At 41.0% G+C, this 15,535-nt stretch overlaps 1 protein-coding gene across 1 annotated transcript in view; it reads left to right on the top strand.

Moving 5' to 3' along the window:
- The window catches only part of KNG1 (kininogen 1), a 30,704-nt gene extending 20,090 nt beyond the window's left edge, over positions 1-10,614 (top strand). The window contains exons 7-10 of the mRNA XM_070753711.1: positions 1,732-1,913; positions 3,401-3,508; positions 7,691-7,783; positions 9,572-10,614. Of these exons, the coding sequence (XP_070609812.1) occupies positions 1,732-1,913; positions 3,401-3,508; positions 7,691-7,783; positions 9,572-10,069 (881 nt within the window). The 3' untranslated portion in view covers positions 10,070-10,614. The remainder of the gene's footprint in view (positions 1-1,731; positions 1,914-3,400; positions 3,509-7,690; positions 7,784-9,571) is intronic.
- Positions 10,615-15,535: the final 4,921 nt, after the last annotated feature.

The raw sequence follows: 15,535 nt of genomic DNA, 5'->3' as shown, positions 1-15,535 counted from the left end.
CCTTTCTGTTTTTAGAAGGCCAATCATTGTGTGCAATGGTGGCAAATATCCATAGCTCAGGTGGAGGTTAAGGGTGGAGCAGTGATGGATTCCTATGGATATAGTCAGGTATACAAAACTGGTAGAAAAATTTTGGTCAGGTACGCAGAACCAGTTGTTGTAACTTTGGATGGTCACTAAATGAAGTATTGTAAGTCGAAGGCTACCTGTAATAGGCAGTACTATAGAAACATAGAAACATAGAAGTCTGACGGCAGAAAAAGACCTCATGGTCCATCTAGTCTGCCCTTATACTATTTTCTGTATTTTATCTTAGGATGGATATATGTTTATCCCAGGCATGTTTAAATTCAGTTACTGTGGATTTATCTACCACGTCTGCTGGAAGTTTGTTCCAAGGATCTACCATTCTTTCAGTAAAATAATATTTTCTCATGTTGCTTTTGATCTTTCCCCCAACTAACTTCAGATTGTGTCCCCTTGTTCTTGTGTTCACTTTCCTATTAAAAACACTTCCCTCCTGAACCTTATTTAACCCTTTAATATATTTAAATGTTTCGATCATGTCCCCCCTTTTCCTTCTGTCCTCCAGACTATACAGATCGAGTTCATTAAGTCTTTCCTGATACGTTTTATGCTTAAGACCTTCCACCATTCTTGTAGCCCATCTTTGGACCCGTTCAACTATATCGTGGAATGGAATAAAGCATTCTTTTTATACGCATAAATTGGTGGCCGTGATGCAACCCTATATAATAACCACCATTCACAGTAAATTTGAAACTGCTACAGTACCATTTGTATTCCCACAATTTTTTTTCATAGCCAAAAATGTGTTCAATAGAATTCTTTATTGATCAAGTGTGATTGGACGCACAAGGAATTTGTCTTTGGTGCCTATGCTCTCAGTGTACATAAAAGAAAAGATACATTTGTCAAGAGGTACAACATCTAATGATTGTCATAGGGGTTAAATAAGCAATCAGGAAACAATCAATATTAATAAAAATTATAAAAGTTACAGTCATACAGTAATAAGTGGGAGGAAATGGGTGATAGGAATGATGAGAAAAAACTAGTAGTAATAGTAGTGCAGACTTAGTAAATAGTTTGACAGTGGTGAGGGATTTATTTGTTTAGCAGAGTGATGGCATTTGGGAAAAAACTGTTCTTGTGTCTAGTTGTCTTGGTCTGCAGTGTTCTATAGCGACCTTTTGAGGGTAGGAGTTGAAACAGTTTAGGTCCAGGATAAGAGGGGTCACTAAATATTTTCAGTCCTCTTTTTGACTCGTGCAGTATACAGATCCTTAATGGAAGCCAGGTTGGCAGCAATTGTTTTTTCTGCAGTTCTGATTCTCCTCTGAAGTCTTTGTCGGTCTTGTTGGGTTGCAGCACCAAACCAGACAGTTATAGAGGTTCAGATGACAGACTCAACGATTCCTCTGTACAACTGTGTCAACAGCTCCTTGGGCAGTTTGAGCTTCCTGAGTTGGCACAGAAAGAACATTCTTTGTTGTGCTTTTTTGATGATGTTATTGATGTTAGGTGACCATTTTAGGTCTTGAGATATGATAGAACCTAGAAATTTGAAGGTCTCTACTGTTGATACCGTATTGTCTAGTATCTCTTACCAAAAATCAACATAGATGCAAGCTGCTATTCTTATAGTGCTAACTTTTTACAATAACCTGATATAAACCTGTGGGGTTTTTATCTATATATTTTCACCAGTTGAAGAAAAAGTGGGACCTCCCATTCGTACATGTCCCGGTTGCGTCAGCCCGATTGCAACGGACAGCCAAGAGCTGAAGGAGCCTCTACAAATTGCTATAGACTCATTTAACAAAGGAAACAAAGGAAACAACAGTGACTTCCATTTCAAAATCGAAGAAGTAACAGAAGCAACCACACAGGTTTGGATTTTATCTCTACCGCTGTATTGTAACTTTGCTAAGAAAGCCTGGTTTCTTTTTCCAATTCAGGTCCTCAAGCTGCAGAAACTCTGCATTGATAAGTGACAAATAAACCCCTGCATACTCTTCATGGCTGGATCTTGCTGGTTACCACCATAAGATCAATGGCTTCAGGCCTGCTGTAAAAGCCAGATCTTTACTGTTTTCCGGAAGACCAATGGGGGGGGGGGGGGTAGTCCAGATTTCAGGAGGTAATTGGTTCCAAACAGCTGGGGCATCCACAGAGAAGGCCCTCCCCCGTGGACCCGCCAGCCGATACTGTTTAGCTGATGGGACCAGGAGAAGACCAACGCTGTGGGCCTTTACCGATTGCTGGGAGTTGTTATTATTATTATTATTATTATTATTATTATTATTATTATTATTAATTGGATTTGTATACCGCCCCTCTCCGAAGACTCGGGGCGGCTCACAACAGTAATAGAAACAATATAACAGTGAAACAAATCTAATATTAAAATAAAACATATCTAAAACCCCAGCACTTTAAAACCATTCAACACATACATACCAAACATAAAATATAAAAGCCTGGGGGAGGATGTCTCAGTTCCCCCATGCCTGGCGATAAAGGTGGGTCTTGAGTAATTTGTGAAAAAACAAGGAGGGTGGGGGCCGTTCTAATCTCTGGGGGGAGTTAATTCCAGAGGGCCGGGGCCGCCACAGAGAAGGCTCTTCCCCTGGGGCCCATCCCAACTCTGTGGGACCTTATCGGCCGCTGGGATTCATGTGGTAGAAGGCAGTTCCGGAGGTATTCTGGTCCAATGCCATGCAGGGCTTTAAAGGTCATTACCAACACTTTGAATTGTGACCGGAAACTGATTGGCAGCCAATGCAGGCCATGGAGTGTTGCAGAAACGTGGGAGAATCTAGGGAGCCCCACAATGACTCTCGTGGCCGCATTCTGCACGATCTGAAGTTTCCGAACACTTTTCAGAGGTAGCCCCACGTAGAGAGCGTTGCAGTAATCGAACCTTGAGGTGATGAGGGCATGAGCGACTGTGAGCAATGTCTCCCTGTCCAGGTAGGGCCGCAACTGGTGCACCAGGCGAACCTGGGCAAACGCCCTCCTTGCCACAGCCGAAAGATGGTGTTCCAATGTTAGCTGTGGATTGAGGAGGACGCCCAAGTTGTGAACCCTCTGGTAGGCGGTCTCAAAGATAGTCTGGCCCTAAGCCATGTAGGGCTTTAAAAGTAATGACCAACATCTTGAATTGCATCTGGAGACCAATCGGGAGCCACTGCAGTTCGCGGAAGATTGGTGTAATGTGGGTGTATCTAGGTGCACCCACAACTTGCGCAGCTCCATTCGGGACCAACCGTAGGCCCATATAGAGGGCATTGCAATAATGTTGTTCTTCATGGTTCTTGCTATTCAGTATCCAGTCTCAATGCAATAGCTAATCATTTTTCTCCTTGCATTTCAGGTTGCGGCTGGGATAATGTACCGATTTAACATCCTAATTCAGAAAACAAATTGCTCCAAGGCTGAAGTTGAGAAGTTAAATGAATATTGTACCGCTGCTGAAGATGGTGTAAGACACCTGGGATGAAACCTATGGAGATTCTCAGTCTTCCAGGTCATGGTTGTCCCCAAAGAGGCTTTTTCAAAGAGGAGTTTCTTCGTTTTCCTTGAAGACATTTTCGCTTCTCTTCCAAGAAGAAACAAAATATCTTCAAGGGAAAAATAGGAAAGGCGCAATTGTCTTTTGAAAAAGCACTTTTGGGGTGACACGCGGGTTAGTTCAAGAGGAATGTTTCAGAACATACAGAAGTTTTGGATGCTTCATCACTGGAAGCTTTCTTCTTCTTTTTTCAATATATTTTTATTGATTTTCTTAAAATAGACAAAACTGACAAACATACATTTGCCATAAAAATGGGGTTGTATCTTCCCTGCTTATTCTAGAAGTAAAATTTCAATACAAAAAAAGAATACATCCGAAAAATACTTAAATTCAACTTATTGCTTTAAATGAAAAGAAGAAATTTGTTTTACCTTATGTAATAAATTTTCATACATAAACTAATTCTAACATAACTCTTAAATCATATCAATGCTAATTCTAACATAAATCTTAAATCATATCACTGCTAATATAATTCTCTTATTTATTCATTCATTATTTTAATATTTCTTCTTGTTTATCCATATATACACTTTGTTCCATATCTCATAAAATTCTGTTTCTTCTTGATCTTTTAACCGTCTTGTCATCATATCCATTTCAGCGCAATCTAATATTTTCTCAATAACTTCCTCTTCTTTGGGGATATTTTCCCCTTTCCAATTTTGCGCATATATTATCCTGGCCGCGGTCAAAATATGAATAACTAGGTGTAAAATTTCTTTCTTGTATCTCTGATTAGTTATGCCCAGTAAATAAAATTCCGGGGTTATTTCTATCTCCTGTTTTACTATTTCTTTTATCATTCTTTCTATCATTTTCCAATATAGCTTGACTTTACTACATGTCCACCATTGATGATAATAAGATCCTATTTCCTTCTTACATTTCCAACATAATGGAGAGGTCTTAGGGAACATTTTTGCTATTCTATTTGGTGGAAGGTGCCACCTGTAAAACATCTTAATTTGGTTTTCTTTTAGGGAGTCTGATTTTGTCATTTTCCAATTTGAGGTCCAGACTTTTTCCCATGTTATCTATATCAATTTATTTACCGATATTTTTGCACCAACTTATCCTATTGTCCTTTAAGGTCAAATCTATATTTTTATGAGCAATCAAATATTTATATGCTTTCCCTATTAGTTTAGTCTGATTAGTAACTAGTACGTTACCTCATCACTAGAAGCTTTCAAGGAGAGACTGGAGTGCCATCCGTCAGATATGGTGTAGGAAGGGGTGTCAAACGCGATTTCCATTGAGGGCCGCATCAGGATTCTGCTTGACTTTGAAGGGGCTGCGGTGAGTGTGGCCAGGGTGGACATAGCCAGCTTGACAACACTCACGTCGGGGGTGCCTATAGTGGCCTGATCACTCTGCCAGCGAAAGAGGCTCCTGAGATCCGTTTCTGGCTACGACAGCCTTCTGCAAGCCTCTGCCAGTGAAAATTGAGCACAGGAGGGCCATACGCAGCCCTCAAAAGCTCAATTTCCAGCCTATTTATTTATTTATTTATTTGTTTATTTATTTGTTTGTTTATTTAATTTATTCATTTGTCCAATACACAAATACATAGGAAGAAAAATAGACACGTAGTAATATATATAAGGGTAAAATGAACTTAGAGGAGAGGATATATGAAAGAAAGAAAATATATATAAGTGACAGAAAGTAAAGACAATTGGACAGGGGACGAAAGGCACACCAGTACATTTATGTACGCCCCTTACTGGCCTCTTAGGAACCTGGAGAGGTCAATCGTGGAGAGTCTAAGGGAGAAGTGTTGGGGGTTAGGGGTTGACACAATTGAGTCTGGTAATGAGTTCCACACTTCGATAACTCGATTGTTGAAATCATATTTTTTACAGTCAAGTTTGGAGTGGTTCGTATTAAGTTTGAATCTGTTGCATGCTCTTGTGTTATTGCGGTTGAAGATGAAGTACTCATTGACCGGTAGGACGTTGCAGCATATGATCTTGTGGGCAATACTCAAATCGTGTTTTAGGCGCCGTAGTTCTAGGCTTTCTAGGCCCAGGATTGTTAGTCTATTTTCGTAGGATGCCATTAATGCTTCTGTGCATGCGAGAGATGTCCAAGCAGGTGGGCAGAGTCTCCTGATGCTACTACCAGTTCGCTCAATCAAGCGCGAACCGGTAGCCACTCCCTATACCACTTCAGATGAATAGTTATTCAATCTCTTTTTTAAAACTTCCAGTGTTGGAACGTTTACAACAGGGAAGTAGTGCCACTGCAGTAATGAGCTGCTGACTCCACAGGGCGTGGAGAAGACGCAATGAGGGTAGTAGGTTTATGCACTATTTATTGAATACTTAATCGTTTTCTTTTTTGGTCCTTCCTTCTCTAGTACCTTAGTATGATCCTTAATTACTTTTAAAATAGGAAATAATTAAATAGTATGTTTTTACCCATAAATGCTTTAATCATTTTAATCATTATCTAGAACTGAACTTTTATAGCAATGAAAGAAAATTGAGCTACTTGCCTAATCTGTTATCCTACTGAACCTTGTGGGTTCAGTACAAAACCTTAAAGTGTTACTATGCTCCTCAACGAATAATGCTGTCTATCATTTGTCCTTTTTGTGGCTATTCAAATAATGCGACTTAATCAACTGAAAAAGAGTCACAGCACCTATTTGAAAACTTTTCTTGGTTGGTAAGCCACTCCCACCCAGTCACATGACCTTTAAGCCATCCCCCCATCACATGATTGTCAAGCCACTCCTACCTGGTCACATGGCAGGCAAGCCACTCCTACCCGGTTATATGACCATCAAGCCACACCCACACAATAAGCCATGCCCACAGTGTGGTAGTAAAGTTTTTGGCAGCCCTTCACTGGTGCACAGCCGCTCCGAGTCTCCGGGGAGGGGCAGCATACAAATCTAATAAATAAAAATAAATAAATATATGCATACATAGAACACGATCCAGACACAAAATGATATAGGGTAATAGATTTTATTGTGTTAATTTATATTCCCTGACTTAACCTTATGAAATAATTGTGTTTCCCCAAATCAGAGACCAAAGTCATAAAAATATTCAGAAAACTAATATTTTGTCATCTTTTGGAAAAGTGAACATTTTCTCACAACAGCACGCAAATTGTAATTACCGTATGTTTTGGAGTATAAGACGCACCTTAATTTGAGGGGAGGAAAATAGGGAAAAGAATCTGCTTACCAGATATTCATCTAACTAGCATCCTTAGTCTGATCACCTTCAGCACATCATTTTATCCCCTGGTTAGGGCTTTAAAAAAACTTTATTCAGAGAGAGTAACAATGAAAAAGTTTGCAAGCCAGTGGGAACATTGTTAGCACCTTGTTAGGGCTGAAAAGGAATTTATTCGGAGCAAGTTAGATCAATGGAAAAAAACCTGCAAAGACTTAGGGCTTGGAAAACATTCGCAGAGAGAAACAATGAAAGAGCCTACAAGGTAAGAGCTGGGAAGATTATGATTATGATTATGATTATTTATTAGGTTTGTATGCCGCCCCTCTCCGAAGACTCGGAGTGGCTCACAACAACAAAACAGTACAAATCCAATGATTAAAAACAATTTAAAATCCTTAATATAAAAAACAGTCATACATCTCAGACAAACCATACATAAAATGGAAACGGCCCAGGGGAATCAATTTCCCAATGCCTGATAGCAAAGGTGGGTTTTAAGGAGTTTGAGAAAGGCAAGGAGGTTGGGGGCAATTGTAATCTCCGGGGGGGAGTTGATTCCAGAGGGCCGGGGCCACCACAGAGAAGGCTCTTCACCTGGGTCCCACCAGACGACATTGTTTCATCGACGGGACCCGGAGAAGGCCAACTCTGTGGGACCTAACCGGTCGCTAGGATTCATGCGGCAGAAGGCGGTCCCGGAGATTGTTAGCAGCTAGTTAGGGCAGCTAGTTAGTCAGAGTAGTATAAGACGCATCAAAATTATCAGCTTCTTTTAGGGAAGAAAAAATGTGTCTTATCTCCAAAAAATATGGTATTCTACATCGTAGATTTTTCTTTACACCAATGTTGAACAATTGATGAGTGTCTTCCCATTTTGTTTTGGTGACAGGAACGGTTGTTCTGCCGTGGTTCAGTTTACTTTAAATCCGTGGGATTATTCAGCCAACCACAAGTAACCTGCAACAAGCCACAAATTTCAGAGGTATTCAAACTTGCCTTCACCATCTCTTCAGTTACATCCCCCTCCTAGTACAGAATGTGAAAATCAGCATATAAGCCCAGAGAGATTGGCCTGTTTCCCAGGGAATTGGTAATCAGCTTTTCAGATATTCAGATACTCTAAAGCTATGGAGATAAATTAGAGGAGCTGGTCAGAGATGATATTCTACCAGTTCGGACCTGTTTTGACAAACTGGTTGTCAGGCCCACCAGAAATCCCTGCACCAGATTGGTCCACATGATTGCACTTGTGGGTGTGGAGATGTGAAATGAACTTTAACCCGGATGGAATCTGAAGAGAATTCAGATTCCCTAACCAGCATATACAGTCCATTAATATTCAAATTAAGCAATCATATACAGTTCTAAACATACAGCACTAACCATTAATATTACACAGTAATATTAATACCATGCAATACCATAATACAATCCATAGACCAATGTTTAGCACACAGCAATGTAGTATATTATTAGCACACAGCAATATTAGCACAGAGCAGAATATATTCTATTATTAACACAGAAAGTATTAAGCACACAGCTATATCTTAGCACACATCATGTACACACAGCAATATGTATTCTCTTATTAGCACATAGCAGCATTAGCACACAATAGTATCTTAGCACACAGAGTATTTAGCACACAGCAATATTTTGGCACACAGCAAAACTTAGCACACAGCTATATAGCAAGCATTATCAAGACTAACCGCAACAGCCACCAACAATACATTACATTCCAATACAATTCAACAGAAAGCAGCACATTTGTCTCTCTTTTATTGCAGCCTAGCTCTTAAAGTAACATCATTGCAGCCTAGCTCTTAAAGTAACATTACTGTATACTATTTCCTCCAAACATATACAGTGATACCTCGTCTTACGAACTTAATTGGTTCCAGGATGAGGTTTGTAAGGTGAAAAGTTTGTAAGATGAAACAATGTTTCCCATAGGAATCAATGGAAAAGCGATTAATGCATGCAAGCCCAAAACTCACCCCTTTTGCCAGCCGAAGCACCCGTTTTTGCACTGCTGGGATTCTCCTGAGGCTTCCCTCCATGGGAAACCCTACCTCCGTACTTCCGTGTTTTTGTGATGCTGCAGGGAAATCCCAGCAGTGCAAAAACAGGTGCTTCGCTGGCAACGGAAGTACGGAGGTAGGGTTTCCAGCGAGGGGAGCCTCAGCGAAATTGCAGCATTGCAAAAACACGGAAGTCCTCGAAACCCCACCTCCGGACTTCTGTGTTTTTGTGATGCTGCAATTTCGCTGAGGCTCCCCTCACTGGTAAACCCCACCTCTGGACTTCTGTTGCCAGCAAAGCACCCGTTTTTGCACTGCTGGGATTCCCCTCCAGCATCGCAAAACACGGAGGTCCGGAGGTGGGGTTTCCCATGGAGGGGAGCCTCAGGGGAATCCCAGCAGCGCAAAAACGGGCGCTTCGCTGGCAACGGAAGTCCGGAGGCGGGGCATCCCAGCGACGGCAGTGGGTTTGTAAGGTGAAAATAGTTTGTAAGAAGAGGCAAAAAAATCTTAAATCCCGGGTTTGTATCTCGAAAAGTTTGCATGACGAGGGGTTTGTAAGATGAGGTATCACTGTATTGACAAACCCAACCAGTGCAGTACGTAGTACTGACACACTGTACTATACTATATTTCACTATCATCATACTTTGTTTAAAATAGAAAAGTGGAATAAATTATGTTAAATGCATTTAAATAAATGTCTTGCTTGGAGAATTCCCAATAATGAAACAATATTTCAGACGTTTCTTAGGGTACCTCCAGGGTTCACCCCTTTCCGAAGTGTAGCCAGTGACGTTACTCAAGTGGAAGGACCAAGCGTTGTGGAGGAATCCCATCCTCATCCGAGAGGACACCGAATTCATGAGAAAAAGCGGGGCGTTGGCCATGCCCGCAAACACAAACACGGCCACAAACACAAGCACAAAAAGACAAAAGAGAGTTCTTCTGAAGAAGTTACAGTTCTACCACCAGTTGAAACTCCAGGTCAACTGCCTACTTCGAAAGCTTTTCTGGAACAGGAGGCTCACAGTAGAAGTCCCCATGAAGAATTTGTTGACTTTTCTGACGTCTCCCTACTACATGGTAGCTCTACAGATCCCCCCATTTTCTTAGATCAGCTGCCGGATCTACCAGAACCACCAAAATGTCCTGGGACACCATGGAAGCCTAAAAGAGATCCGGAGCCTCTAGACACCGTTTTTAGCGATTTCGATCTTTTGGATGCTTTGCTGGATTAATTTTTTTAAAAAGCCAGTGAGTTATTTCTCCAGAAATGTCCTACACTTGGAAATGATAGAGTTCTTGGGATTTCTGACTGCCTAAAAGCGTAACACTTAAATACAGTTGCAGCCAAGTTTGGTCTGCAGCATCAACCTGCATAGTTTCTTAATGTTTTGCAAGATACAGTAATTAGCAAATAATGAAACAAGAACTGTAATCCAGTCAGCTCACTCAAACAGCAATATATACAACTGCCTTTTGCAGGACTAGCATTGCCTGCATTCAACCCTGGAGAAAAAATATATATTTCCTGGAAGAAAAAATGGTCTTTGCACGTCTAGAGTAGCTCAGTGGGTGAATTACCTTAAGTTTCTCTTCAGTCAGTCAAAATGGAATTTCAAATGTGAGCTACTGTCCTATACTTGATTATTTCCATGATTATTTTATGATAAATCTGTAGTAATTATATTAATTAGCCTACTCTTTCTCTTACTGATTGGCGATACATTTTGTTCATACACTTTTCTTTGGCAATCGCAAATAAAAGACACGTACCAAAGCACTGGAAGGCTAAATTTGCTTCATTTGAAACATCAGAAAAGTCACTGAAATCTTAGTGAAATTTAAGACTTCAGAGGCCAAATTCATTAGCGATGAACAATGGCTCAAAATGAAGATTTCCACTTCCCTGATATTTTAGGAAAACCTCAAGCTTTGAAATATCCATGCATGGCCCAGCTAGGAAACACAACTCGATGATTCTTCCTAGAATGTTTGTTTTGCAGATGTGCAGCAAAATATTATTGTTGTTGTTGTTGTTGTTGTTGTTGTTATCATCATCAACAACAACAATACAACACAGCAAAAAAGATCACTATGCTGGATTTAACATGAAACATAGAAGACTGACGGCAGAAAAAGACCTCATGATCCATCTAGTCTGCACTTATACTATCTCCTGTATTTTATCTTAGGATGGATATATGTTTATCCCTGGCATGTTTAAATTCAGTTACTGTGGATTTACCAACCACGTCTCTGGACGTTTGTTCCAAGCATCTACTACTCTTTCAGTAAAATATTTTCTCACGTTGCTTCTGATCTTTCCCCCAACTAACCTCAGATTGTGCCCCCTTGTTCTTGTGTTCACTTTCCTATTAAAAACACTTCCATCCTGAACCTTATTTAACCCTTTAATATATTTTATATTTCATCACCGGTCAGGCGCTTCCCAGGTACCTAGGACTGCGTGATGTAGTGCTGAATTATGTATGCCAACCCCAGTAAAGCAGCCTTTTGCAATTGACAGAGGGAGATTTTGTCAATTCCAATAGTTTTCAAATGTTCACTGAGATCTTTTGGCACTGTGCCCAGCGAGCCAAGGAGCACTGGGGCCAGTAGTAGTAGTAGTAGTAGTAGTAGTAGTAGTAGTAGTAGTAGTATAGGCAGCCAGGTGTTTAGGCTTGGTTTGGTATTTTTGTCCACCTATCAAGTCCTTCCCAAGGACCTGGCATGGGTCGATGTTGATAGTGTCACAGGGAGTTGCAAGCTGTTATGAGTAAATCTGCCTTTACCAATTACCGTATTTTTCAGAATATAAGAAGCTCCAGACTATAAGACACATCTACCTTTCGGGGAGGAAAACAAGGGGGGGGATCTGTCCATGCTCACCAGCAATTTGCCTCTTTGCAGCAAACAGCAAACCCTGTCAGCTTCAAGAACAGCCTGATTTAGCGGTTGAATCAGGCTCCCAGAATACCACCAGTCAGCTTTTTCAAGCTGCGGGAATTGCCCCTCCCCCCGTGCCTCATTTTCAGGCTCCACACATCCCATTTTTGACCTCCGCACGTTCCCAGCTCCTGGCACATGATTGCATGCCTGTTTTTCACTCCTAGAAAGGCTCTGGAGCGCGGGGAGGGCGAAAACGGTCTCTCCTACCCGGGAGGCTCTCTGGAGGCCAGAATTGGCCTACTTCAAGTTGGGAAATGGGCCATTTCTGGCCTCCGGAGGGCCTCCGGTGGAGGGAGGCCATTTTTGCCCTCCCCAGGCTCCCAGAAAGGTTCTGAAGCCTGGGGAGAGCAAAAAAAGGAGACATCCAGTCCAACCAGAAGTCGGCAAATGGAACATTTCCAGCCTCTGAAGGACCTCTGGGAGGAGGAGGCCATTTTTGCCCTCCCCAGGATCCTAGAAATATTCAGGAGGCTGGCCAAGGCCAAAAAACGAGCCTTTCCCACCCCCTCCAAAGGCCAGAAACATTCTGTTTCCTGACTCTCAGTGGGCCCAGAAGGACCTGAGCTTGCATGTCCACCGATATGGTTCCACATGCCACTTGTGACATGTGTGCCATAGGTTCTCCATCACAATTATACCCTGAAGAAACCAATTGCAGCCACTGGGTGGTGGTCACTTTATGATCAGAATGCCAGGCACACTAAAGATATCTCTGGGCTTCTGGTTTCTTCTGTTTCGACCATTAGAGGGCAGTAAAGCTGCATGGGCTTCATAGTCCTCCTGCCTTGCTATCCACTCAGCCCACCAGCTCTCAGAAAAGGCTGCCTTCTCCTTATTAAATCTAAATTAAAACGCTCCAAAAAGCCCAATACTTAAAAATTCATCAATCACATTCATAGAAACATAGAAACATAGAAGATTGACAGCAGAAAAAGACCTCATGGTCCATCTAGTCTGCCCTTATACTATTTTTTGTATTTTATCATAGGATGTATATATGTTTATCCCAGGCAAGTTTAAATTCAGTTACCAACCACGTCTGCTGGAAGTTTGTTCCAAGCATCTACTATTCTTTCAGTAAAATAATATTTTCTCAGATTGCTTCTGATCTTTCCCCCAACTAACCTCAGATTGTGTCCCCTTGTTCTTGGGTTCACTTTCCTATTAAAAACACTTCCCTCCTGAACCTTATTTAACCCTTTAACATATTTAAATGTTTCAATCATGTCCCCCCCCTTTCCCTTCTGTCCTCCAGACTATACAGATTGAGTTCATGAAGTCTTTCCTGATATGTTTTATGCTTAAGACCTTCCCATCATTCATCCCATCGTGCACCCTCCATTCAGTCGTTGGGTGGGGCTAGATGTTAAAACTCAGTGGCCCCAAACCTGTCGGCAGAGGTGGGTTTTTAAAACCTTGCAGAAGGCAGAGAGAGTGGGGGGGCAGTGCGGATCTTTAGAGGGGGTTTGTTCTGCGGAACCTGACAGGCCACTGGGATACATGAGGATACCTTCTCCTCATCCATCACAGAAAATGCAGGTGCTAATTCTCTTCTCTGTGGTGGCCCCAGCCCTCTGGAACCAACTCCCCCCCGGAGATTAGAATTGCCCCCACCCTCCTCGCCTTTCGTAAGCTCCTTAAAACCCACCTCTGCCATCAGGCATGGGGGAACTGAGATACTCTTTCCCCCTAGGCCTTTACAATTTATGCATGGTATGTTTACTTGTAGGTATGATTGGTTTTAAAATAAGGGTTTTTTAGTTGTTGTAGTATTGGATTTACATGCTGTTTTTATTATTGTTGTTAGCCGCCCCAAGTCTACGGAGAGGGGCGGCATACAAATCCAATAAATGAATGAATGAATGAATGAATGAATAAATAAATGAATAAATAAATAAATAAATAAATAAATAATTCACATGGATGGAGAGAAGGGCTGAAAGTGTCATGCCACTCATGCTGGTTGGCATGATTAATCTGGGCCACCTCCAAAGGCTCCATTCGAGGACACTGCTCTGTTTCAGGTGATACGCCGCACTCAGATTTGACCCAGAAGAGATCGCCCTTCCCTGCAGATCAGTTTTCACAGCTCTGGCACAGTCGGTTATTGAGCAAGGCTCGTATTTCCAAGCATCCAAGCCAGACAGGAAAATCTAAAAGAAACCCTGCACCAGCAAATCTGTCACATTTCATACGTACTGTGCATCTTTGAAGATTTTTATATAAATACACAAAGTAGACAGTTTGGTTATAATGTGCAAAATCATTTTAGTTAATATAACCCAAGGAAATGCATTATTTTATGAATAATACACCTTCCTAAATAGAAACAAACCATATGCTCTGATCAGCCTCATAACCAGTAATGGGGCTGCTGTCCCCACGGAAGTGGGACAAAGTGTGGGTAGTAAGTTTATGCAGTATTTATTGAATACTTAATAGGTTTTTTTTATTGTCCTTCCTTCTCTTGTACCTTAGTAAGATCCTTAATTACTTTTAAAATGGGAAATGATTATATAGTATGTTTTTACCCATAAACGCTTTAATCATTTCAATCATTATCTAGAGCTGAACTTATATAGCAATTAAAGAAAATTGAGCTACTTGCCTAATTTGTTATCATACTGAATCTTGTGGGTTCAGGACAAAACCTTAAAATGTGACTGTACTCCTCAACAAATAATGTTGTCTATCATTTGTCCTTTTTGTGGCTATTCCAATAATGTGACTTAATCAATTGAAAAAGAGTCCAAGCACCTATTTGAAAACTTACCTTGGTCGGTAAGCCACTCCTACCCAGTCACACGACCTTTAAGCCACCCCCCAGGTCACATGCTTGTCAAGCCATTCCTACTTGGTCACATGGCCAGTAAGCCACTCCTACCCGGTTATATGACTATCAAGCCACACCCACACAATAAGCCACGCCCACAGTGTGGTAGTAAAAATTTTGGCAGCCCTTCACTGGTGCACAGTCGCATATATGCATACACAGCACACAAAATGATATAAGGTAATAGGTCATGATTTTATTGTGTTAATTTATATTCCCTGACTTAACCTTATTAAATAATTGTGTTTCCCCAAATAATAGACTATAATCGTCGCAAATGTGTGCCTTCATGATAGCAAGATATGTACATCTTTTGTATATTTACAATGGGTCAATTTTGGTTGGTCAGCCAAAAGTCATGAATTTTGTAAGTCATTTGTCTCCAGATGTCCAAGAACCTCAACACCTAGCATGTCTTTGTTGACTTGGGTGACAACCAACTTTGGATGATCAACGGACTGCTGTAAGTCAAGGACTACATTTATCAACCAAGAATCTGCTACTAGGATCAAAGAGATAGTAAAATGTCTAGATTCTAAGAATCTGAAACGGTTCTTGGATGTTCTAGTTTTTTTAATTATTATTATTATTATTATTATTATTATTATTATTATTATTATATTGATGGTCTTTGACTGTAATAAAGGTCTATTTATTATATATCATACTGAAACTTGTGGGTTCAGGACAAACCCTTAAAATGTTACTGTGCTCCTCAACAAATAATGCTGTAAATCATTTGTCCTTTTTGTGGCTTTTCAAATAATGTGACTTAATCCAAATGCTGGCTGGGGAATTCTGGGAGTTGAAGTCCAAATATCTTCAAGTTGCCAAGGTTGGGAAATACTGACTTAATCAACTGAAAAAAGAGTCCAAGCACCTGTTTGAAAACGTATCCTGGTCGGTAAACCACTCCCAC

The sequence above is a fragment of the Erythrolamprus reginae genome, chromosome 5, assembly GCF_031021105.1.
Source record: "Erythrolamprus reginae isolate rEryReg1 chromosome 5, rEryReg1.hap1, whole genome shotgun sequence".
Taxonomy (NCBI): Eukaryota; Metazoa; Chordata; class Lepidosauria; order Squamata; family Dipsadidae; genus Erythrolamprus; species Erythrolamprus reginae.
Note: the sequence above shows the minus strand (reverse complement) of the source record. Positions and strands in the feature narration are given on the sequence as shown.